This window comes from Pseudopipra pipra, chromosome Z, assembly GCF_036250125.1.
Source record: "Pseudopipra pipra isolate bDixPip1 chromosome Z, bDixPip1.hap1, whole genome shotgun sequence".
NCBI lineage: Eukaryota > Metazoa > Chordata > Aves > Passeriformes > Pipridae > Pseudopipra > Pseudopipra pipra.
This window is the reverse complement of record NC_087581.1, coordinates 69,559,093-69,582,711: the sequence shown is the minus strand read 5'-3', so window position 1 is coordinate 69,582,711 and position 23,619 is coordinate 69,559,093. Positions and strand designations below refer to the sequence as shown.

At 43.4% G+C, this 23,619-nt stretch overlaps 1 protein-coding gene across 3 annotated transcripts in view; it reads left to right on the top strand.

The window, feature by feature from the left end:
• Positions 1-210: 210 nt before the first annotated feature.
• Positions 211-23,619, top strand: part of ABCA1 (ATP binding cassette subfamily A member 1) — a 95,802-nt gene continuing 72,393 nt past the window's right edge. For 2 of the 3 annotated variants that reach the window (XM_064642314.1, XM_064642312.1), the window contains exons 1-3: positions 211-335; positions 15,423-15,567; positions 21,648-21,741. In XM_064642314.1, the coding sequence (XP_064498384.1) occupies positions 15,502-15,567; positions 21,648-21,741 (160 nt within the window). In that variant the 5' untranslated portion in view covers positions 211-335; positions 15,423-15,501. Of the gene's footprint in view, positions 336-9,317; positions 9,679-15,422; positions 15,568-21,647; positions 21,742-23,619 lie in introns of those variants that run through there. The other variant, XM_064642313.1, reaches the window with a different exon arrangement.

Sequence of the window (23,619 nt, the reverse complement as noted above, 5' to 3'; positions counted from 1 at the left end):
AAGGCGTGGGGGGGTGAGGAGGGGGACAGGAGAGGGGGAAAAGAAGGACAAAGAAGAAGGGGAAGAGCAGACAGAAAAGGCGAAAAGGAAAGAAGACCTCAGAGGGTGGGGAAAAGCAAGGCTCCTGGGCGGCCCCGGGCAGGGAAGGGGCGGGCGGCGCGCCGAGGAGGGGAGAGCGGCCGCCCTATAAGAGGCACTGCGGGCGGGGGCGCCCGGCAGCGGCAGCGGGGCCGGATCGGGGTCGGGAGTGGGGCCGGAGGGGTGCGCGGAGGAGGAGGAGGAGGAGGAGGCGGCGGCGGCTCCCTCGGGACCGACGGCGGCTGCCGGCCGGGGAGGTAGGAGGTGGTGGAGCCTTGCGGGACGGGGGGGACGCGTCGCGGGCGACTGACGGGGAGGCTTCCCTCTTGTCCCCGCTCCGCCCGGAGCAAGCGGCACAAAGCGAGAGGAAAAAAAAAAAACGAGTAGGATGGTTGGGGTGGGGTTTTTTTATTGTTTTGGTTGGGGGGGGAGGGGGTATATTGTTTTGAGGGTTTTTTTTTTTCGTCTTCCGACGTGGTGGCACTCGCTGTGCCCAGCGTGTCGGGAGCGCGGCTCGGAGGATGGTTTTTCGGCGTAGCGGCGGATCGGAAGGGGGCTGATAGTGCATGTGTGCGAGTTGTGTGTGCTTTTTTTTTTTTGCCTTTTCTTTTTCTTTTTTTTTTTTTTTTTTTTTTTAATAGTTACATTATTTCAGCTTATCCTGAGCCAGGCGACTCTGACTTGGCAGCACTCGTTCACCTTACTGCCGCCTCTCCCTGCCCCGGTGGGCTCTAGAAGATAACGGGAGGGTTTTCATCCCCTTCACCCCTACGTGAATCCTATAAAGTCGCGGGGGTGGGATAAGGGGACGGCCGTGGGATGAGGGGGCGTGTAAAAATAAAAAAAAATATCTATCTGGCCGCCTTTACGATGGGCAGGAGGCTCAGTTGCATGCAACAAATCATGCTGCTGCGTGCCAGACTGTTGTGAAGTCTGGACTGTTACACTGCAATCTATTATCAGGCTGTTGTTACAAAAGACTGGAGCTGCACGGCAGCCCAGATGCTTAAAACGTGCCTGGAAAGATACTCTGATTCTAAATTCAAAGCTCATATTAAACGTCATTTTTGCTTGTTTTTAACCAGGGGTGCCCCATCTCCCCCAGCTGTTGACCTTGGATATATTAAAGGCTGTACAAATAACATATTTGAAGGATATGGATTGACACATTAAAATTTATTTTGGAGGTGCTTTTGGAAATGAGTTGGTGCTTGTACTGCAGAAAACAGCAGTGTCTTGGGGATGTTCCATTGACAACAGATGGTCAAGCCTGCTGTCGAAAGGCTATTGTAATTGAGCAGTCTTGCTCAGTTTTGAAAGGGGGTCATGGTAGTAAACATTCTGTGCAAATGCTTTTTGTTCCTCGCCCTTGTGGCACAGCTTGCCTCCCTAACAAGTGGGAATGGCAGTGTATGCTCAGACTTTCCCGTAACACAAATCAGTGTGTGATGCCCCAGCTGGCCATTAAGCTAAATGAGTAGTACCTGGGACTCTGCGGTGTCTTACTGATGTAATAGATAAAAATAGTGTTGGTGGGTCTTCACGGTTCATTGTGCAAATTTAAAGTTCAGTTTATGTAAGAGTTGTGTGATAGAGTCTGTATCTGGTATGGTCTGGACAAGTAAGGAGTTTGATGCCTTCACTCATGACATGGAGCACCTTGTTTCCCATGTAATCATAATTTGGTAAGGCTGATTATGGTAAAAATTAAAGTCAGCTCTTAACAAAAAAAGTGTGGGTCACATGAAACACAAGTGTTGCATGATAGAATTTAAGTTGAAACTGTGAAGTTGAGAATACTTAGCATGAAATAATAAAGTTTGATTTTTTTTTTTTTTTTTTTTAATGCTCGCTTTAGGTGTTCTGAGGTGTTACCAGCTGGCCTCTGGACTGCAAGAGATGACAACTTGCTGTAATTTGGGGTTAGAATGGGATAATTCAACAGCTAGCCCAAACTATTCACAATAACTGTCCCCTGACAAGTTGCTGCAGAAGGACACGTAGCTGTGTGATAGGTGAAATAAACACCTTGGGTGCAGCTATATATAAGGTTCTGGCATTTCCAGGAGTCATGGTAGTCTTTTGGATGTTTGTTCAAAATTTCTTCTGAATAGAGCTGCTTAGCAGTGCAAGCAGGTAATCGAATGTTTCTTAATGGTCTCTTCATTGAGGCACATTTATAAATCAGTTTGCCACAGGCAACGGCTGGCAAACCTTTTTTGTACTGCTAAATATTTTTCAAACCCAAGTCTCATTCAGTGGTGTGATCAGAGGCTTGATCTGGCACCAAATTCAGCATGTACCATCATGGTGTATATAAAGAGTAGCTCCTGGTCAAATGCTGAACTACAGAAGATGGAACACCATGAGCTTAAAAAAGGGTCAGTGAACTTATTTTGGCCTTTGTTCCTGGAGTGGCCTTTTTTGTAGCATTCCTTAGGCTAAACTTCTCCCTGACTGTGTGCAGGTAGACCAGGCTTCTGTGATTCAGGAATAAGCCTTAGTGGCTTTGGGAAAGTGACGGCAGGTCTTCTGTGCAGGATCTGGGTTGGAGCATTCTCACCTGTTAATCAAGTGTAATACATTTCAGAAAGCAAGTCCTCCCTTGCCTTCACCTCTGCAAGCCTGGTATCTCACCAACGAGTTCACCTGGCAGAATTAGACCCACAGAGACAGAGCAGGAGGAGGATTGGTACTAACTCATGCATCTGTGGCTAAATATGATCAGCTCTGCTAGTGTTTATTATGTGCATTGCACCATGCAGGCACAATATTTCTTAGGGTGTGGTTTCTTCAGAACTTTAATCCAGAGTAATTGAAGGTTACCAGTGAACTAGTACTGGACCTGCTTTATTTTCCCTGGTCTGCTTGCTCTTTTTTTCTCTCCCCGTCTATTTCATCCTTTGTGCTGGCACTGGAGTTCACCAGCTCAGGGTGAGTAATTGAGAACAAACTCTTCTTTTTGTTTGGTGATTTTTTTTTATTTTTTTTTTTTTTTTTACCCCAGCATCCTGTGCTCAACATCTTCTCATGGCTTTGTGAGCACTGGCTGCACAAAGATGATGACAGAAGAGGAGCAGAAAGGGAACCAGACTACCACTTTGTTTAAGAAACCTTGAAGCAAGCACCCATGATGTTTATATAGATCTTCTAGGCTGGGCAACACACCAAATCTTGGAATGAGTCCAGAGGCCATGGCTGACTAAACACCAGCATGTTTTGATTAGGCTGGTTATTCCTGATGATTCCTGTGAGAGGGGCTAGAGTAAGAACCTAATGTTTAGTAAAATACATTTCATACATAAAATATATTTTTCTTGATCATCAGAGGCTGCTAGGGACTCTGCCCACTTTCTCCATGTCTGATGTGTTAGAAATTCACTCTCTCTGTGATTATCTCATATTTATGCCAGCTGAGGATTTTAATTATGAATAGTTGAAAGTGTTTTGTGTAATTGATGAGCATGCACGTCTGCAGTTACTTGTATTATGAGTATAGATAAAAAATACTGTGGTCAGACTCTGCTTCTAGTGTTCAAAAGATGATCACCACGAAAAAAAAAAGCTTCACATTCTGAAGCTGCATGTTTTGCTTCTGTTGATTGTACAAAATCATACAGATCCACTCAGAAGAACTACCATGACTAAAACTACTGAATGGACTACCTGGCATACACTGTTTTCTTTTTTTTAAAATTGGTGGCAGCAAAGCTAGTCCTGTCTTTTTTAGCATTTGTAGTTGGGAGGAAAAGCATGTGAGCTCGCCTCAGACTGGGAGCAAGACAGAGTAGGATGGAAAACTGTTGATGCAGCCTTCCTGACACAGCAGGCTAACATGGTAGGAAAAATGGGAGCATTCAGGTCTTTATTCATTGGGTTATTAGCAAAAAAGCTTAATCATAGATAATAAAGATGCCTGTTGGTTTGAATGGCATAAATATTCACATACAAGCTGACCTTTTTCCTCTTCTGTTATTTTCTGGAGGAGTGTTGCCTAGCAGAGCTCTGTCTTATTCAGTGAGATTGGTTTGTCTTATGCTGACTTTGTTAGAGAACAATTGGAGTTAGGCAGAAAAAGGAGAGCAAAAGAGCCTTTACAGGACTGTTCTGGTTTGGGCTAGATAGCAAGGTTATTCTCTGTGAAAGAACAAAGTCCAAGCCTTTGACCGCACAGTTCAGAGATAATTCTGGGGATCTGGTTTCCTTTGTAGCAAATTTAGCCAGGGCTGTGTGGAGGATAGAGGTGGCCAAAACCTGTTACCACTCTGCTTGCTTGACTCTCTGAAACACTTTGCAGTTTTCCTAGCCCAGTTCCAAGTGGAATGGTTATTCCTGGGAGCAAGCAAGCAAACCGTGCAACAGATATTTATTAGTGCAGTAGTTTGTTGTCAGCTTAGTAAAATTCAAAATTAAGCCATGTGGAAGGTCTCAGAGCAGCAGTTCTGGTGGTGTAGGTGACAAGAGCAGGGCTGGGGACCAGGAGAACCTGGATCTCAGCACCTGTACCCATCTTTTAATGACTTGATTAATTTCCTCTTATCTGCTTTCAGCATTATTATAATAATGACATGACCAAAGTTTATACTCTCTATGGTAGAAGTGAAAGCATGTTTGTTTTTTTTTTTTTTCCTCACCAGCAGCAGGTAACACTTCTTAAAGACTATGGGCCTAAAGACTATGGGCCGTGTTGCTAATGTCAGCAACCTGAGTTTAAGTCCAAGGTTTTCAGAGGTATGACTGCTTTTACAGGTGGATTTTTTGTGCCTTAAAAAGAAACAAGCAAGTTACCATAAGTGTTCTTTTTGGCTGAGAGCTGTATTTATGAGGAATATATTGATATTTTGGGGATCTATTGGTGGGGTTTTTTTCTCTTCCCCTTATCTTAATTATGCTCCCATAACAAGAATTTGGCTATGACTGACAGTAAAAGCAGAGTATGGACCAAATTTGGATGGATTAAAAAAACTCCAGACTCTCCTCATCCAAACAATAAAGCAGCACTGACTTTTTCTGAGTGCAGATACATGGACATTTCATTCTGGTTCAGTACAGGAGTCAAAATTCAAAACCTACTCCTCCCCTGAATGCAGTGTTCCTATTTAATAAACTAAATTGATCCCTCAATTGTATTTTTGTTCTACCAAAGGTGCTTTTAATCTAATTTATTTGTTTTAAAGTATTTTAGATATTTAATTATTCTTTACCTTATTAAATCAGAGTAGCAATTCTTACTGCGTTGTTTCCCAGCTCTCTCAAACTTGTATTTAAATATTCATTGTAAAGTAAGCAAAAGGAGTTTTTCCTACTGTCTTTGGAGAGATCTGGACTTGCTTCCTTCTTCTAGCAAACTGATACCATCACCTGTACACCCTCTGTTTTCAGGCTTTTTCAGATGTTATTTTTCCCAGTACTTTTTTCATTCTCCTGATTGCCAAGTCTCCCTGTTCTTGTGACATAGTCTTAATATTCCACATCACTATACGTATCCTCCCAGTTGTGTTTATATATAAACCCAGACACAATTGCAAAACTGGGTTGTCTGACGGAGTGTGCTTTGGTTCCAGTGGAACTTTCCCAGCACAGTTAATGATATTTAAACTCAACATAAAAAAATATATTTTGAATCCTATATCCATTTAAAAACTTGCAAAGCTTCTTTTTGCTCACCTAGCTCTCCTGCAAGGTTATTGCTTTTTCCTTTAGCATTTCATGCTACTTCTGCACTTGCTTGAAGTGTTTTCTGTTCAAGCCATTTGGCTGAAATTTAGTTGAACACCTCTGTGCTTGGTCCGTTGAACCTTTTGGAGAAAACTGATGGAACTCTGTCCTGAACCTTTCTGCGTCTTGAAACGTACCTTAGGACACGAACAAATTCTGTCATCCTTCTTTCCTGGATATGTGTGTGCATGATGTTAAATTAGGCGTGCACTAGCCTGCTTTGTGTGCCTGCTAAGTGCCATGCTGGCCCTGGGGACTGAAGCTCCAGCAGCGGGGTATGGGCTGTACGGCTGGAGCTGGAGAATAGAAAGTGTGTGGAACAGCTGTTTGCTCAGTGGATCAGGCAAAACGGGAAGATTGGCACACACTTCCTGGCAGTGTGCCCAGCTAACTGCACTGTGCCACACCTGACCCAGCAGGTATTCAGGCTGCCTTATCATGTGCCCGCTATTTTCATATTCTTCTATGAATAACTTTGGAGATAAGTGGTTATTAAAGTCTGCATGGGTTGCCGAGATTGATCAGAAATTCGTTCCTTGTCATAGCTGACACTCACTGCTTTTGAAAGTACTTGGACATCTCTTTATCACTTCAATGAATTACCAGCTTCTGTATCAGCACTGTTGGATGGTAGCCATGTGGGAGCCGAGGTCCTGTTGTGGCCCTATCTGTTGTAGGCTTTGTAGACTCAAACTCTGCTCAAGCTGACAGTGGCTGCTAAATACTGACTTTGCCAGTTTATTGCTTTCTTTTGTCAGTGTCATTTCCTTGCATTGTGCTAGAGGCTTTTTCTTGGCTGCTGTTTTTCTGCATCGTGCAGGGTTATTTTTGTTTCATTTGCTGTTACTTAAAGCTGGGGCACAGATATCAGTGCAGCTGTGTAGATATCCAGCTTAACAGACAGCTTATTCTTTATGCTTATGAATCTCAAGGGCACCACTGGGATGTTTATGACATGATAGGCCGTGTTGTTTTCTGCTCTGTTACTGAATACATGCACTGGTTTTTGGCATGATGTTCCCAAATAGCAAAGGTGGAAAGGAAAGTAACGGTACAACTTCTTTTGATGTTACGGGACAGGCATACATCTCAAACTGCAGCTTAATCTTGTACTGGACACAGTTTGTGTCCTTCTCTTCTCCTGAGATGAAAGGAACAAGTTACAAACACGAGATGCAGGACAAGACACTCCTTTCCAAAACAATCCTAAAGAATGTGATGGGAAAGCTGCAAGGCTTGATATCTTTGCTCAGTAGAAGATAGAAGTGATGCTCCAGCGACTCTGCAGTAGGATGGTGGAGCACCTGTCAGCATTGCACTCTGTTAAACCAGATCTGTGGCTGATTAGTGTAAATGACTCAGTGACCAGGAAGGGGTGTGGAAGGGGTGGTGGTCAAAAGTGTTTCTGTCCTAACTGCCATCCGAGCTTGTGGATTTCTTTTGGGAAAAGCTGCTTTCTTGGGAAAGCTGTGCCTTCCTTTTCCCCTTTGAGGTTGCTGCCAAGCAGAAAAGTACCTTTTGCAATGTGAAATTCTTTACCCTTTCTCCTAGTTGCAGATGTAATGTCCTTAAACAGGATGTGCCAACAGCTGGAAAAAGTGACTGAGGCTGTGTAACACAGCTTTTTGCAGAGTGTGTACTGACAATACTATACTTACTCAGAGATCAAAGCTTAATGGCATGAATTGTGCTCAGATGTCGCAATTATTGTTTTAGCAGGATGTTCTGTTATTTCTAAAGCCCACTAGAAAAGAGCCATTCTTTGAGAGCCCAGGGAAAAAAAAAATCATCTGCTAATATGGACTATGGATTTTTGGACATTGGCCGTGATAAAGTAAATCACATTTTGTGTTTGTTTTTGCCAAGGAATGGACTAGATTTTTGCCTTTTTATTTTTTTTTTCCCTCCCGTGGGGAAAGTAGAGGACATTCAGTGTAATGTTTAAAGTTGAAATGCTTCACGTATTTCACAACCTTCCAATTTTTTTAGCTATTTGAAGCTATTTTTTTTTTTTTTTTGGTAAAATAGATGACTGGATTTCATCTTGCGTCTTATACTTGACACTTAAGCAATTCCTCTTGCCTAAGTGCATGCCACGTTCCCTTGCATGTGCATTCCTTTAGGTCAGTCCAGCTGTGGTGCATGCAAACTAGACACCTTCCATTGCATTGGAGCTGTGCTTGTTTTCATCGACGAGCCTTTTAAGCGTGCTAGAAGTAATGAGAACCAGCTGTTTTGGTGATTCTGGGAAGCTGAGCTGTGACAGGTTCTTCAGAATGACTTGGCATGTTGTGTCAAAAGGAAACGTTATAAAACAGCAGCCGTTTTTGAAAATATGTATCCATGTAAATGTGTAAGGAGGCACTGAGGACTCTGGAAAATGTAGTCAGGCCTGTATTTATGGAGTACTTTAACTGGTGCTGACTCTGGAGGGAATTGTCCCATATGGCTTGTTTCTGACTGGTAAGGGTAGGCCCACCAGTGTCCCAGAAATACATCTTGGGAGTTTGGCTTTGACAGGAGAGGCAGGTTAAGTACTCTGAAGAGTTTAGGGCCAGGAATGTCAGTGCTCGTTGTGTTAAATCTAGGCGAGGTCTTTCAAAATTATCATCTGCTCATGTGTTCATAGTAGAGCATTCAAAAGGGCTCAGCACACAAAATACTGACTTGTGAAAAATCAGTTCTCTCAGTTCTCATGCCAAGGCTAAATACCTTTAGAAACCACTTGCCATTTTGCGTAAAGAGTTGGGAAGTCAGGTTTCTGCTCCTAACGTGACATTATGTTAAGCCCAAGTCTTGTCTGAGCGAGATCTAAGCTCACTTCAATGTGTAGTACCTCATGCAGCAAACGGAACCCAATATAGGGCTTGGTTTTTGTCACTAGTTGCTTTGGTAACAGCAGTTCAAGCAGGTTGTGAATAGGTATTTTATTGTCAGCCTGTTGCTAAAATTATTTCTTTTCCACTGATTGCCTCCAATTTTCTGTGAGGTTGGAGCCCCCTTAAATAATACAGTAATTTACTTAGTGTTTTATAGCTGTGTGCTTGCTGCCTTAAGGATCCAGTGGATGAGTGGGAGGCTCTTTGTCTTGGACCAGAGGTGGCAGGTCGCTGGAGGTGTTCCATGAGACTCTTCCATCAGCTTCCTGATATTTTGGCTTTATTCTTTAAATTGTGGTTTTACAAAATTTTACAGGCTCCTCAAGGAGGGAAAATGAGTTCAACTGGTGGTGAATTATCACAAAGATGGATCCTTAAAATTGTGCCTGTCATACAAATCACTGTTATTTAGAGGGCTGATGTGGCTGGCCATGTTGAAAGCAATATATTAGTTGCCTTCAGTATTGGTAAGCACTGGAGAACAAGGCCAGTTTACTACCTAACCTAAGAGTGGGTAGTCAGTGTGTGAACTGAAGTAAACTAGTAGGGGATCTTGCCAAGAATTGCCACTAAAATGCTGTTGTTTGTTGTCCTAATTCTTGCCTGCTGACCCAGAAGCTCTCCAATCACATTCTTAGGGACAAGGAGTTGGTGTAAACTCTGTGACATGACCTAGGTGATTTTTGAAGAGGAAAGCACTTCTCTGTGAATGACTCTTTAAACGGAATAGGAAACTTTGTGTCCTGTATTCGTTTGGCAAATAGGAGAGAAATGTCCTCTGTGGGGAGATTATGAAAGACCTGCTTTTAGTGTTTGTGTGGCTCCACTGATAATGATCCTGTGTCCCAGGCAGAAGGCTCTAGGTTCAAAGCTCAAACCTCCACTGCTGATCCTGCATTGGTTGTGATTGCTACAGAGTCCAGCCGTGCTTAACCCAGGAGATGGACGTGTGAGATCTGCAGGTTTTATTCTAATCTCTGCTTTTGTGTGCTTGTGGCCCCAGGTGAGTTGCTTGAACTCTGTGCTGCTGATGCTTTATATGGCACCTCTTTGTAACCTAGTTCAGGCTCTTTGGCTTAAAACATTAAAAGGTCAATACTGTCATTTATATAAAACTATCATTATTTAGGTGGCAGTTTCCCCTCTTTCTGAGAGCCCCAGTAGGTGCTGTTAAGCTTTTTGACTGCTCAAAAGTTTTAGAGATGGGAATGTCAGATTTGTCCCTTTGGGTTTTGCAAGCTTTGTGTGAGTTTTGATCATGATGGACATTACTTCTGGTTCTTTATGCATTTCCTTTTTTTTCCTATGGATATTAGCTCCAACTAGATGATTAGCAGCAGGATAAAAAATTATTTGCATTTATCCACAGCTGCTCTTTATCTGGCCTAATCTTAACAGAATCTGGATTAATACTGTTTTTTCCTCTTCCTTTAGTCTCATTTGAAGTTGCATCTATGCAAAGTACTTTCTGGGAATTGAGGAAGTAACAATGAAAACACCTTCCCAATACTTATGCCTTGAGAGCTTTTTATGGCCTTGCACAGTTTTAAGTTCTACAAAGTGGATGCAGTTGTGTAAGAGTAAGTCTCTTGGTTACAGCTGCCATGCTGGAAGAAGGGAAATCCTGGTGTTTGGCAGAGAAGTGGCCAAGACACTAGACCTTGATTTGGGAGACGGGGGTTTGATTCTGGACTCTTGGCTTAATCTGTACCTCTGTTACACTAATCCCCATCCAGGCTGCTAGTTCCTTTGGTGATTTGTCTTATGAGAGTCAGAATGTCAGTTCATAAGGGAGACACTTCCATCCTGTCTTTGTGTGTACAGCCCTTGTGGGGACCTGATCTCAACTGATGGCATATGGGTCACTGGGCTTTGCAGAATTCACATGGCTCATGATCCTGTTTCCTTCACAAAACAGCCTGACACTACCTAAAAGAAATTGAATGATAAGACATCTATCAGCATTCACAAAGAGGACTGTATTTCTGCTGAAGTATGATGTTTGTGCCTTAGTTGCTTCTTTTCTTTGAAAGTGGGTCTCATTAGACAAGATCTGTTGGAGTTAAGCAGATGTACAACTTTTTGTCTGGGGCAGAAAGCCTGAAGTGCCAGATCATGTCTACTTGTGGCAGAGGAAAGCACTGGCTCTAGGAGCTCAAACCCGTGCTGTGTCCAGCAAATAATACCTATTTTGCCCTCATAAAGGCAAAAATCATATGTAGGCATCAGATTGGCACTCTCCATGGCCGCTTGATCTGTGGAGAGTTGCCAGTGGTGGTAGTTTCTGTGATGTGGAAAATCTGAGAGGACAGAGGCTGCTAACTGATTTCACAGAGGCCACTGAACCTTCTTCAACTAATAAAAGCTTTTTAGCTCTGCTGACAAGGACTTAGTTAAAGTTGTCCATAGTCTCTTGCCAGAATCATGAAATGTTCCAGTCTCAAAGTTTAAGTTCATTTTGTTCCCTCTTGAAATAATGATTTTTTTTAAAAAAAATTTTTTTTCTCCAGGGGAAAGAGTTTTTTGCCCCCCCTCCCCCCTCCAAGAAAGCAAACAGCTGCATTGTTTGCAGAAAGCTGCTTTTGAAGGCCATTTTATGTTTACTTAGTACGGACACCAGGCATGGGGGTGGAGAACGGATTCTCTGCCACTTGAGGTTTTTCCTCTCTAAATCTACAGCTGTAAAAATACATTTCTTTGTATTTAAGGTGGATTAGATCTGGAGACTGTTGGTATAGCAGCTAATGGACTTTTCCACAGCCATTGTATTTCTAAGTGGTGGATGGCACTGCTCTAGAAATAAAGGGTTGGCCAAAGACTGTGTTTCTCTGTCATTGTTTTCAGAGGTTGCCCTGTAGCCTAACTTTCTTTTGAGAGCAATTTTCTGAATTGCACACTGAGTTGAAATAGGTCTGGAGGCTGTGCAGGTTTTTTGCAGCAGGGCAAAATGTCGTGTGCAGGGAGTCTTCTGCAAAGGCAGACCATGGGACAAGTGTGTGGAATCATTGCTTTAATTGTGCCAGTCTGTGTTGTACTGTGGTACTTTACACCACAGAAAACTAATGCTGTGGGGATGATTTTTTGAAGCTTTTCTTACCTTAGACAGAAACAGTATTTCTGCTTCAGATAGTTCTGGGTGAGCGTCAGGAGTGATCACTGATAGTTACTGTTAGCTCAAAATTTTATGTAGGTGAGGCACAAAAGAATGAACTGGAAACAAGCTGTGTTTTGGCACTGCAGTGCTAATTGGCAAGTTGGATTTCCCAGCTGTGTTGAACTTATCAGGCTGGTCTGAAACTGAGATAAAGATGGACTTCAGCTCTAACTGAGCTGGAAGTGTTGAGTCTATCGCTTTTTTCTGCATTTCTGTCTTACAGTTCTTGCCTGTTGTGAGCTGGATGAACATCTGAAAGGTTGCTAACCCATTTTGCTCTGATATTCTTAGTTTGCAGAGCGCTTTCTGATGGATTAGTAATTCAGCAGACCTAGTTAACTTGTGTCAGCAGTGAACCAAATATGTCAGCCTTTGTGGATGAAAATCAGAGGCGGCCCTAGGCATTAACAAACCTGTGTTACCCAGTTTGTAACAGGTACTGGGGCACACAGTGTCATTGCAGCTGTCATCCAGCATGGCTGGAAGAAGAACTGGATATGCTTCAGGTTCAGGTGTTGTGCTCTTGGTGGTTAGTCCAGTGTTAGGCTCCATGGCCTGGTTTAATGCAGGGACTTAACTGGTGTGCCTCCAACTGGGCAGTCCTTAAAAGTCAGTATTTTTACATCATATGAAACCTATATCCAGGGAAACTGGTCTTATTTGAAGGCCAGGACATATGCTTTGTTCCCAGTAAAGTCTAGCCCAACTCCAGAGAGCTGAAGTTCAAGCAGAGGCGGCACAGCTGAGTCTTCCTGGCTGTGCAGGCTTCTGCTCATCAGCTGAGACAAGCTGATTGATCAAATACTTGCCCTCTCTCACTGCAGTCTGCTAGTGTGATGGGAATGCTACAACCTCTATAAAGCAGTATTTCCGTGTTCTGGATCCCGTGGGCTGACTGCGAGGGATAAATATTTGGATTTTCACTGATAGACTGCCCTGACATTTGCTCAAACGTCCCACAGACCACTTCAACTTTTATTTTGCCTCTGTGCAGAGTATTAAGGTGCAGGAGTAGGGCCTAGTTCCACTGAGGAGAATGCCAAAGGCCTCTTTGACTCCCAGTGGGATCCTTCTCGTACTCTTCCTGTGGCACGTCATACGCAGGGATTTTGGTGTTTATCTTCAGTTGTTGGAAAGCATTGGAAGTCAGCTTATTGCAGAGAGTTAACAATATTGGGGGGCTGGGGTTGAAATATAGAGTGGGTACTCTGAAACACTCTTCTGAAGATTAAAAAAACCCCCTGTTACATAAATACCACTGATTGTAGAAGGCCGTACAGTGGCTTCCTGTCCTCTACTCCTGTATGCCAAACTTTTGCAGTGGCCACAGGATCAGATTCAGGAAGAAAGGATTATGTTTCGTGGCATGTTGGACAGCACAGCAAACCAGTACCAGCACCCTTGTGGAAAATACTTGAAAAGATTAATTCTCCCAGTGTTTTGTAAAGTGATTTTGCACCAAGTTAGTGGTTGCAGCGTGCCTGTGTACTATGTGAGTAGCAATCCAGGTTTCTCAGTAGTGTGAGTAAAAGTGTTGCCAAATCCCCCAAATCCTAAGCAGAAATGGGACAGTGGAGGAGGTACAAAGAAGAGGTGATAATATTCCCCGCTTAGTTCTGTTGCTAGGTTACATGTTAATTGCAGCTTGAAATGTGTAGTACTGACATGCAGAGGAGGTGCTGCAGCCCTTCCAAACCTGTAAGCAAAGGTGTGCTTTGGGTCCACGAGCATGTGTGCAGTCATCACCAGCCGGGGTTTGTCCTCTGAGATTTCCCCACAAAGAGCAGGGTCTTTTTCCCTGCTGTGGCCTGTCAAGTGCCTCACTCTAAGCATGTCTGAGAATTCTATCAGCCAGATGTGCATGCAGCTGGAACGTGTTACTGTCAGGGTGCTCCAGCCAGCAGCAAGCACTGTGCAGGGAAGGATGGCTCTCCTGCCAGATTAGTTTTGGGCATCCCTCTGTGAAGAAGCATCTGTAGAGGTCATGTCAGTGAGTTACAGCAGCACGTAGCAGAAGTTAATGAGCCCATGCTGACTGTACACTCAGCTGCCTGTGTGCTGACATGAGGTTCGATTTGTAGGGTTTTGTAGGCATCTGTTATTGTTCTTTGGTTCTCTGTGCTGGCATTAGGAAGCACAGTTGTCTTGTTGTGATACTATAGTGTAATTATCTGTAGAACTCAGTGTAATGGGTTTAATTTATTTTGTTAGTCATGTTAAGGAAATATTTTTGTGACACAGGCCTGTATTATTAAGGGAAGTTTTCATCCCACAAGTCATTGTAATAATGGAATTTACTTTTGGATGAGACTTAAAGATCACAAATTGTTCATCAAAGCTCACATCCAGAATTGCCATTTAACATATAATCTTAACTCCAGTGTGGGGCTGGTCAGAGCATTTCCCGAGGAAGTGTTACGTTCCTAGTACATTTATGAACTTTGGGAACCTTCTCAAAGCAGTTTGCAGTCAGGGAGGCAACTCTGAATCATAGCACTAGGGTACTGGTATGTGGGACACCAAAATCAAAAGCATGTGTGTTCCCAGTTTAACAGGTGTTTGAAGGAATGATTCTCTTGCTGTGTTTTTGGATCAGCCGCTAGTTGTCTTGTTAACACAGAGTCTGTCAACAGAGTATATTCAGGCACATAAATCAGAATTAATTTAATGTGGATTAACTGAATTCTCGTGTGAACACTTACTCAGAATTAAACTACTCTTGATTTGAAGTGGTCTTAAACTCAGAAGTAAATTAAACTATACCAAAATGATTCTGGAAAGAAAGGTTTAATGACATTTAACTAATGTATTATAAGCTCACCTTTCCGTATGATTGAGTTTTCCTGGAAGGCTGTGTACCCAAGCCTATACCATGCTATTATTAATAGCTACCAAAGAGATTAATGTATTTTTTAACCCTTTATACTCTCATACTCTAACAAGATGCATGCTTAATGCACCTAATTCTCAGTAGTGCTGGAGGCCAGGTGTTCGCAAAACCTGAACGCTGACTCAACAGCAATTTTCCATTCATTTTATCCAGATATTAACAAGTCTGGGGTCATTCTTAGTCAATTATCTTCGAGGAAATGAACATTTCTGCCTTGCTTGTTAAATGCAAAACACTTTCTCCTACAAGTGGTGGTGTTGGCTGGACTTCAAAACAAAGGCTTTGCTAATTTGGCAGCAGGCTTTTCACCATTATAAAAGTAAATATGGAAAGAAGCATTTAGAAAAAGGGTTGAAATGTATGATTCTATCTCATTCAGAGGGGTCTTTAACTCAGCTTTCAAATAGTAGTATTTTTCTTATTCTGGGCTATTCTTGCTTTTGGAATTCTTGGGGCAGAAGAGAAGAAAATTGTCTTGCAGAGTGGTGCTTTGGAGCTCTGAGGTAAGAGACAGCATGTCTAGATCTAAGCCTACTGAGACCCATGAGATTTGGCTGGAGTGCATGGGATAAGAAGGCAGCAGGGAGTGCCATGTGGGGGCTCCAAGGTCACAGAGTGCAGCCTCTTGTCTTTCCCTGTCTTGTTGCCTTTTCTCTTGTGACTCCCTTTCAGCGTTTTTCCTGTTTTTGTTTTCTATCCTTAGTTAATGCCTGGCCACAAACATCTGTGCTGTGTACTGCTGCTGCTGCACAAAGGAAGCTTCTAGGCTTTACTTAGGGAAGATGGCTTTCTGGACGCAGCTGGGATTGCTGCTATGGAAGAACTTCACCTACAGAAGAAGACAGACTGTAAGTATTAACCAAAGGGTGTTTTGAGACCTTAAGCTGTAGCCTTTTAGCTTACTTTTCAAGCAAAATGGGGAAACATCCTGTGTCTTACTTACTGTCTTTCCTCTGGTGGTCCCTGGCTGAGCAAACTGGCTTTGGAAAGACCCAGTTCAAACTGAAGAGAGTGACGGGTGTACAAAAACCAGAGGGCTTGAAGGAGCTCAAGACTTCTGTCCTGAATTCCAGTGTGGGAGAGTGTTGGAGTACTGAACCACTCATGTCAGATCAGGCAGAGAGGGTATATGACTGCTGTGTGCAGCAAGGAAGATGTGAAATAAAAACCTGTGCTGTGACCCACTCCACTCTGGGTGAGGCTGTGGGGATGTGCCGATGAGTCTAAAAGCTTTGGAATATTGCAAGCTGCAACAACAGCAACAAAATTCTGCCACTTCTTAATGGCAGAAATGGTGGAGACAATAGCAGGCATCTCCACTCACTTTTTAACCAGGGAGAGAATCCCAAACCCGTTATGTAACTTTACAACAGGAGAAATAGATTGAGTCAGTGGCATGAAGCATGTTCTTGTATTGGCATGGGGATAAGCCTAGGCAACTGATATTTTTCTACTAAGGTGTGTTCTGAGTCGTTTTAAGTGCTAGCCTCACCATCTGTTAACTGTGTGGAAATGTACCTGTTCAGATAGGCAGTACCTAAGAAGAGCTTCTCCTTGCAATAACAAGGGCACTGGAATGTGAATCCAGCATGGTGTTCTTAAAATTCTTTTGCCTTTAGGTTAATGAGACCTCATAGAATGCTGTAACTCTTGCAGATAGCTAAAAGCCAGAGAAGACATGCTACTGGACATAGGCACTTAGGGAATAGTTGTGTTGGATAAGGGCATGTCCTGTGCAATAGGCTTGTTCAGAGGATCCAGAATGTTAGATCTGACCTTGAGGAGACATGAGTAGGGAACGTGAAAGGAACATGAGGCACTGAGGTGGTGAGTGGAAAAGTGGTCTCTCTGATAAGCTTTCTGAACCCTCCAAATGTCAGGGTGCTTGCCAGCTGGTTGGGTTGGGTTGTTTTAGAAACTCAGTGTCACAAGGGAGGGGAAGCTATCATATTCACCACTGGGGACAGTGACAGTCCTGAAAGCCTTCACTCAGGTGTCTGAGGCTTGTTTTTATTGGACTTGTGGGGTCATTTTAGTACTGGAATTAGTCCATTCTTAAATAAAACAAAGGTGCCTCGTGGCATCTTTGACTTTTCCTGTATACCTCTGTGGTTAGAGAGCTGACAGTGAGGACAAAGTTTTTGTTTTGCGTGTTTTTTCCCTTGCTTCACAAGTCTTGATCTCCCAGGACAGAACTGCCTCCCCAGAGAGGTCATGGACCATATCATCTGCAAGGATGAGGTTATCTGCTCTCTGGATGCCTGGGCTGGCATCCTGACCTTGTGAACAGCCTCTTAGTTTATAAAAAAGTTACAAATGAGCTGGGGAAAGCAGTCTGGAAATTTGCTATAGCCCCTTAAGATTGGCTCTTCTCAGCTATTGCCTATGTAACCTAGGCTCTTGGAGCTAAAAACATCCTTCCTCCCTTACTACTAGGGGTCTTACTCTTGACTCCTCCAAAGCTGCCTTTTGAATGTAGGGGAACTCTAGGATGTTGTGGGATTTTTCTGGAGCAATGCTTAAACCAGGAGGATATTTCAGAGGAGCTGAGTTTTACACTGAGGATGATGGCTTTTTTTTGTGTCAGGATCTTCTGAAAATAATAGAATCACAGAATCATTAAGGTTGGGAAAGACCTCCAAGATCATCAAGTTCAGCCTTTGGCCAAATACCACCATGCCAACTAAACTATAGCGCCAAGTGCCACGTCCAGTCATTTCTTGAACTCCTCCAGGGACAGTGACTTCACCACCTCCCTGGGCAGCCCGTTCCAGTGCATGACCACCCTTTCAGTGAAAAAATTATTCCTGATGTCCAACCTGACCCCTAGCACAGCTTGAGACTATGTCCTCTTGTCCTCTTGCTAGTTTCTTGGGAGAGGAGAACAACCTCCATCTTGCTACAACCTTCTCTCACATAGTTGTAAAGAGCAGATAAGTTCTCCCCGAGCCTCCTTTTCTCCAGGCTAAATAGCCCCAGTGTTGCATCAGGTTTGAAGGTTTCTTGAAGAGGTCTGAGTTTAGCGTGGATGCCATGTCAAAGTAGGTGTAGGCTAGCTTACTGGGCAGCAGAGATGCATTTGTGTCCTTTGGTGATGCCACAAAAGCGCATCAGAATGGCTAACCATTCCGGATCTGCTCAGCTGTGTCTTGGTACCTTCCAGCAGCTTCGGTACCAGTTTCCCATCAAGTACCCCAGAGGGCCTGAAACTCTATTCCACCCTGCTGCTATTAGTAATTTCACAATGAAGGTCTAGGACGTGGCTTGTTTTCTTGGGATTCCTCGTATTTGTGGGGTTTTCTCATTAACAGTTCCCATTTGAGCTTTACCTGAAAATGTCAGGAGGGGAAGGCCACTTAACAGGAAATTGCAGAAAAGCAGCAGAACACCTCTTCTCGCCGTGCTATTGTGATGTCTGCACAGTTGTTCATCTGTTTGTTTTCCTGTTAGGACACCATTGTCCTTGAGCTGAGTGTGCTGATGAAGGCTCTCTCTCATTTGTACTTAGTGAAGATGTAGCCCAAAAGTGGTTTGATCCTTGCTCTTCTTCCCACACGCTAGCCTTGGCTTCCCCCTGAGCCCCCTTGTTGGCTGCTGTGAGTTTGGGCTGCATTGCGAAAGCTGGGTTCAAAGCTCAGCCTGACGTGTGCAGTTCAAGTGTTACTTTGTACTGGATAACTTCCAGCACCGCCGGAGTGGGGGGAGGGAGTCTACAGGGGGTGGGAGAGAGAGGAAAGAAAAATCGTGTTCAGGGATCGTTGTTTTAAAAACATTTCTCTCCCTGCTTTTTTTTGCAAATGAGGGGACACCCCAAACTTGCATGGAAAGACTGGTCAGCTGCTGGTAGCTCCCTGCATTTGAAACTGGACCATAAAGGTGGCGAGGGGGGTTGGCAGTAAATGGGGTCATAGCTTAGTTCTTGCTCAACAGATTTCCTGTTGACACAGTGTAGAGCTCAATATTTGATGGCATCCTGCATCATCAGGCAACTGGTATAAATTTGGTGTGCTTCAGGGATTAGCCTCGGTAAAATAAGGAGCAGTTTGTTCTTGGCTGAGTGTTGCTGCTGAATTCACCTGCTATGTGCAAATGGGATGTTCCTCCTTCAGCTCCCAATGGAGCAGGGATAACAGAGGGGTTGGGTGCTTGAAGATTGATTTCAGTATTAACCAGGATTCTCTAGTAGTTGCAGCACAAAAGTCGGTGAGGAGGCTTGGCTTTTCACTATCTGCTTAGTGTGAACATCAGTGAGATATGTCCCCTTTAGTATCTTCGTGTCCTCATCTGCAAAGGCCACAGTAGATGAAAAGTGCTGTCACAGCAAGATCAGGAAGGAACCTGCTGACTTTTGCAAGCAAAGGAAGGTAATTCGGTTTTTGTTCAACAGCACAAAAGGCTGGACAAGGAGTCTCTGAGATGCTGCTGACACTCTGAGCTTGGCTCTGTGCAAGCCTCTGGTGCAGCAGTTGCCAGCTCCTTGTCATTAAGTAGCACTTTGGTCTCTGCCATGATGCAGCAGCCTTCAGCTGTAGAGGTGCAACTTGGTCAGTCCAAGCTGCATCCCTCCTTTCTCTGTCCTCTCTGAACCTGCCAGGTTAGGCTTGTTGTGTGTGGGGAGGCACACAGCCCTGAGCATGCAGCCCACATGTGGTTACCTTCGTGACTCTGTAGTTACCCATAACCAGGCAGGCAGCAGGAGCTGCGTGTATGGGTGGCCAGTTCCCCCTTCAGCAGCAGGGCCATTTGGGCACTACTGTCCCACCCCTGTGTGGTGTGGCTGAGGTTGGTACTTCTCTGAGCAAGCCAGGGCTTGAACCCAAGGGCAGTATTTTCTCACTGGTTCTGTAGCAGTTGCAGGGCTGAGAGAGGCTCTCTGGCTTCATTGGTCACCCCCAGAAGCCCCCAAAAGCCCAGCTGACACTGCCCTTCCCCAAACAGTGTAGTGGCAGTTGCTTGGGGTACACGCTGCTCACCTACAGCCAGGGTGGCAGAGGGCTCTCACTTGTGCCAGGGCGTGGCCATTGATGCTGGTGGGCTTGTCTTGGTTTCACAGCCACCCTTCTGTCAAGAGGAGGAAAAGTCCTGCTATGCCATCCTGGAAGCAGCTTTAAGGGGATCCTGAAAACAGAAGGCGTAGACAAGTTGTCAGTGCCCTAGCTCTGAGCATCTTTGATCTCTGGGGGCCAGAGCACTGTTTAATGCGGAACAAATCAGGCTGTCCATGTTAAGGGCTGAGTGTGTGCTGCCACTACATTGCATATTGTAATAGGACAGACCAAGGATGCTGAGTCATCTTTCTGGCACCTTTGTTAGTGTGGTCTCTTTCTTATCCAGTAGTCATACAGTGTGTGCATGAAAATAACAGATCACAGAATATTTTGAGTTCAGATGAGCCACAGGGATCATCAAGTCCAAGCCTTAAGCGAATGGCCCATACGGGGATAGAATCTGCAACATTGTGATACTAGTACCATGCTCTAACCAATTGAGCTAATCTCAAGGTCCAGTGGGTAACAATATCTCAAAATTATCTTGCAGAGACTGGTGCTGTTATCAGGAGTGCCTGGGAGACTCTGATGCTCAATTTTTGCCTTTCAGATAGAGTTGCTGTTTGGTTTGATGTTAGCCCTCAAGGGTATCTATGAAAAGCTATCCTACGTAGTTTCCTCTGCTGGATCAAGTGGCCTTTGTTTGAATGGTCTGTTTTTACAATGTGAGCTTATTTTGAGGTACAGTAGTCACCTAGAAGCCTCACCTCAATGTTTGCATGGAGTGCCTTGTGCTGAGTGCCAAGAGTCCAATTTTAGCTGTTAATGATGGAACATGGGAAAACATGTTTGTGTGGGGGATTCTGTCTCCTACTGGAGTGCAGGTCTGGCTCTTAAGGAGAATAATGTAGACCTCTTATTAGAAAAGACTGAGTTTTCCAGGAGAGAAAAGGAAAAGAATTTTCTTTACTTGACCAAGAAAACACTGTTTTCCTACTTCCAATGACTGAAAAGTGAAAGAAGTGGCAGCATAAAAAGCTTTTGGTTTTTCCTTGTCTCGTGGCTTTCTGAAAATCCATGTTTGGGCAGTCTTTATGGAGTGGGAAAAGATGGGTGTGGCTGGGGAAGCTCAAGTCTGGGAAGCCTCAGCTTGTATCTCAGAAGCTCTAGGCCGAAGAGTTGCTTTGTCCACGTGGTTCTGTGGGATGTGACACATCTCAGTGAATTTTTCTGCACTTCAATTCTCTGTTTAAGAAATGCTATGCACTTAATATCAGGCCTTTCTTTTCCTTGTCCAGTTCCTCTAAATTACTGAGTTATTCCTTTATTTACCTGACACTCCCTGCCTGTCTGTAGATAACCTGGACCAGTGGGTGCCTACCTTGGGCAACAAAGGTACATACATTAGGACAAAACAATAACTAGATATGAGCTTAAGTTTAATAGTTTTTCTTTCCTGATACCAATATACTTCTGCAGCACTGAAAGATTTGGCATAGCTGTGCATCAGCACAGTTTCCATGCCTGATGTGTTAAGAGTAGAAGCTTGGTGGTTTATTATGAGAAGGGCATATAAGTACCTCCCACTACCTCAAAATTATGAGGCAAAAAATTTAGCTTATTGCTGGGAAGATTCATTGGAAAGTTTTTTTCAGTCAGGGGACAAAAAGAACTATAAAAAGAAGCCAAAAATAGCCCTTAAACCATATATCTAGTTTAGTCCAATAACGGCACGTTTTAATGAGAAAAGCCTGTAATTCTTTGCAGATTATCCTCTGATGCTGGAGGAACAAACTTCTTGATCCTGGAATGCATAGGCAAATCAAAATGAGACAGTGCTCACAAAACTATTCTGGCTTACAAGTGGACTGTCCTGGAACCTCTGTTCTGACCTGTCTTTTGAATATGATGTCTTAATACTCTGTCTTTATTGTTTCCAGTTCCAGCTGCTGATCGAAGTTGCCTGGCCCCTGTTTATCTTCTTCATCCTGATCTCTGTAAGACTTTCATATCCGCCCTACGAGCAGCATGAATGTAAGTACCAAACACAGCAGCTGCACCCAGAATGGCTGTTGTTTCATGGCTAGAAGGTAATAATAATGCAGCTGGAAAGATGCAAAGAGCAGTGATTCTCTACTTCAGTTGGAAATCCGTAGGGAGGTCTTAATAGCTCCTTTGCTTCCCCCTCGAGGACTGCAGTGTCTTCTGACATGTTAATGTTGCTCCAGGACTGTACTTTGCTGCTCTTTTTCTTTCTGTTTCTTGTTTTTTCCATTTATAATGAATTACCTGAGAATTTGCTGTAGAACTGTGACTAATCTGTAAAACCCACACAGAACACAAATCTTATTTTTCACTGTTGATCTGTATGTGACTTAGCATGAAAGAATGCAGTGTTCTGATCTCTAAGAAAGCAATCTCATTTCCAGGCAGTAATGTGCATTAATGTATTATAAAAAGCACAAGTGCAATTCCGTTCCATCTAACCATTAGGGTGTCAGCTCTGCATTTAGCAGATTCAGCAGTCACACATTGCTGAGGAAAAGTTGTTCTACTTTTTTCTTTATACCATAAATGGACACAATTCTGCTTTTCTTTCAAAGGATGCTTGTTCTTTATAAATGACAATCTGTAGGCTTATTTGGTTGGCATTTGATTTAGGAAGCACGACTTGTTTATTAGGAACATGCTTTGTTCTACTGTGTTTGGTGACAGCTTCATACTGCAATTAGCTGACTCTGGAAGAGCTCTTTGTTTATCTTTCCTTGGCCTGATTGCTGCAAGGTAAGGTTTAAGGGTCAGCAAAACATGTTTCTGAAGGGCACTCTGAAGCATTTTGTTCTTAAAACAGGGCATTTTGTGCTGTTTGCTAGATGTTCAAGCTAGTAAGGGTCCTTTTAAAGCTGAGGTGTTAGTGTGTGCAGTTTCCCATTACACTTCAGGCTCTGCTGGTCCCATGTACTGCCTAACTCACTTTCTTCAGTGCTCAGCAGGGTAATTGAACCTTCCCTAAATTAAATCTCATACTTTATGTAACATTTGAATTGCCTCTTCTGACTGAATGTTACAGTGACATTAGGAGAGGTACCTGTAATATAGACAAGAAGCTGAAGAGAAGCAATAAGCAGTCTACTCAGCTGGTATAAAAAACTAGCAGCTTTGATAGTAGTTCATTTCAACTGTGGCAGTGCTGTATATAAACTCAAACCTAGCAAGAGCTGCAATTTCACAGAGCTATTTAGATTGATCTTGTTAGTCCCCTTGTAAATCATTTGCTCTGGCACCCTGGTGTCACAAGCAGAGTTTTGAGTCTTCCACCTGCACCCCTTTTTCCTTCCCATTTATGCTGAGTGTTATTGCTTTGTCTGCTTTCTTAGTGTCCCCAGGAATTGTAGAGTATAGGACATCTAGTAACTTTTTAATTAACTTTTATGATTAACTCCTCTTCATTTTTCTAAAAGGTTCTGTGAATAGGTTTCTAAATTACATTTTTGGCATCTGGATTGGTTTCACTGAACATTCACTCATATGCTGACAAATGTGGATGTGTTGTTGTAAAATAAAACAATTTTTGCTGAACTGTGAGCAGAGATAGAAAGAAGCTTTGGGTTTGTGGCAAACTCTTTGGCAACTCTGTGGATGCCTTAAGGGAAGTAAGATTGTTATCTGTAGTAGCAGTGCTGTATGCTGTTATGAAATCACTTGAGGTAATGCCTGGTGATAACAGTAACAGAGCTGCATGCAAGTGCTTTGTAGCCTCCAGATAGCCTCAGTATTTTAATGGTAGTCTTTTCCAACAAACAAGTAAAATTTTCAGTTTTCTTTTCCTATTTGAGAAGAACCAAGGATTGGACTTGTTATCTTCTCAGGATTTCTTATTTCTAGCAGCTTGGCTTAGTGTGAGGAACTTTG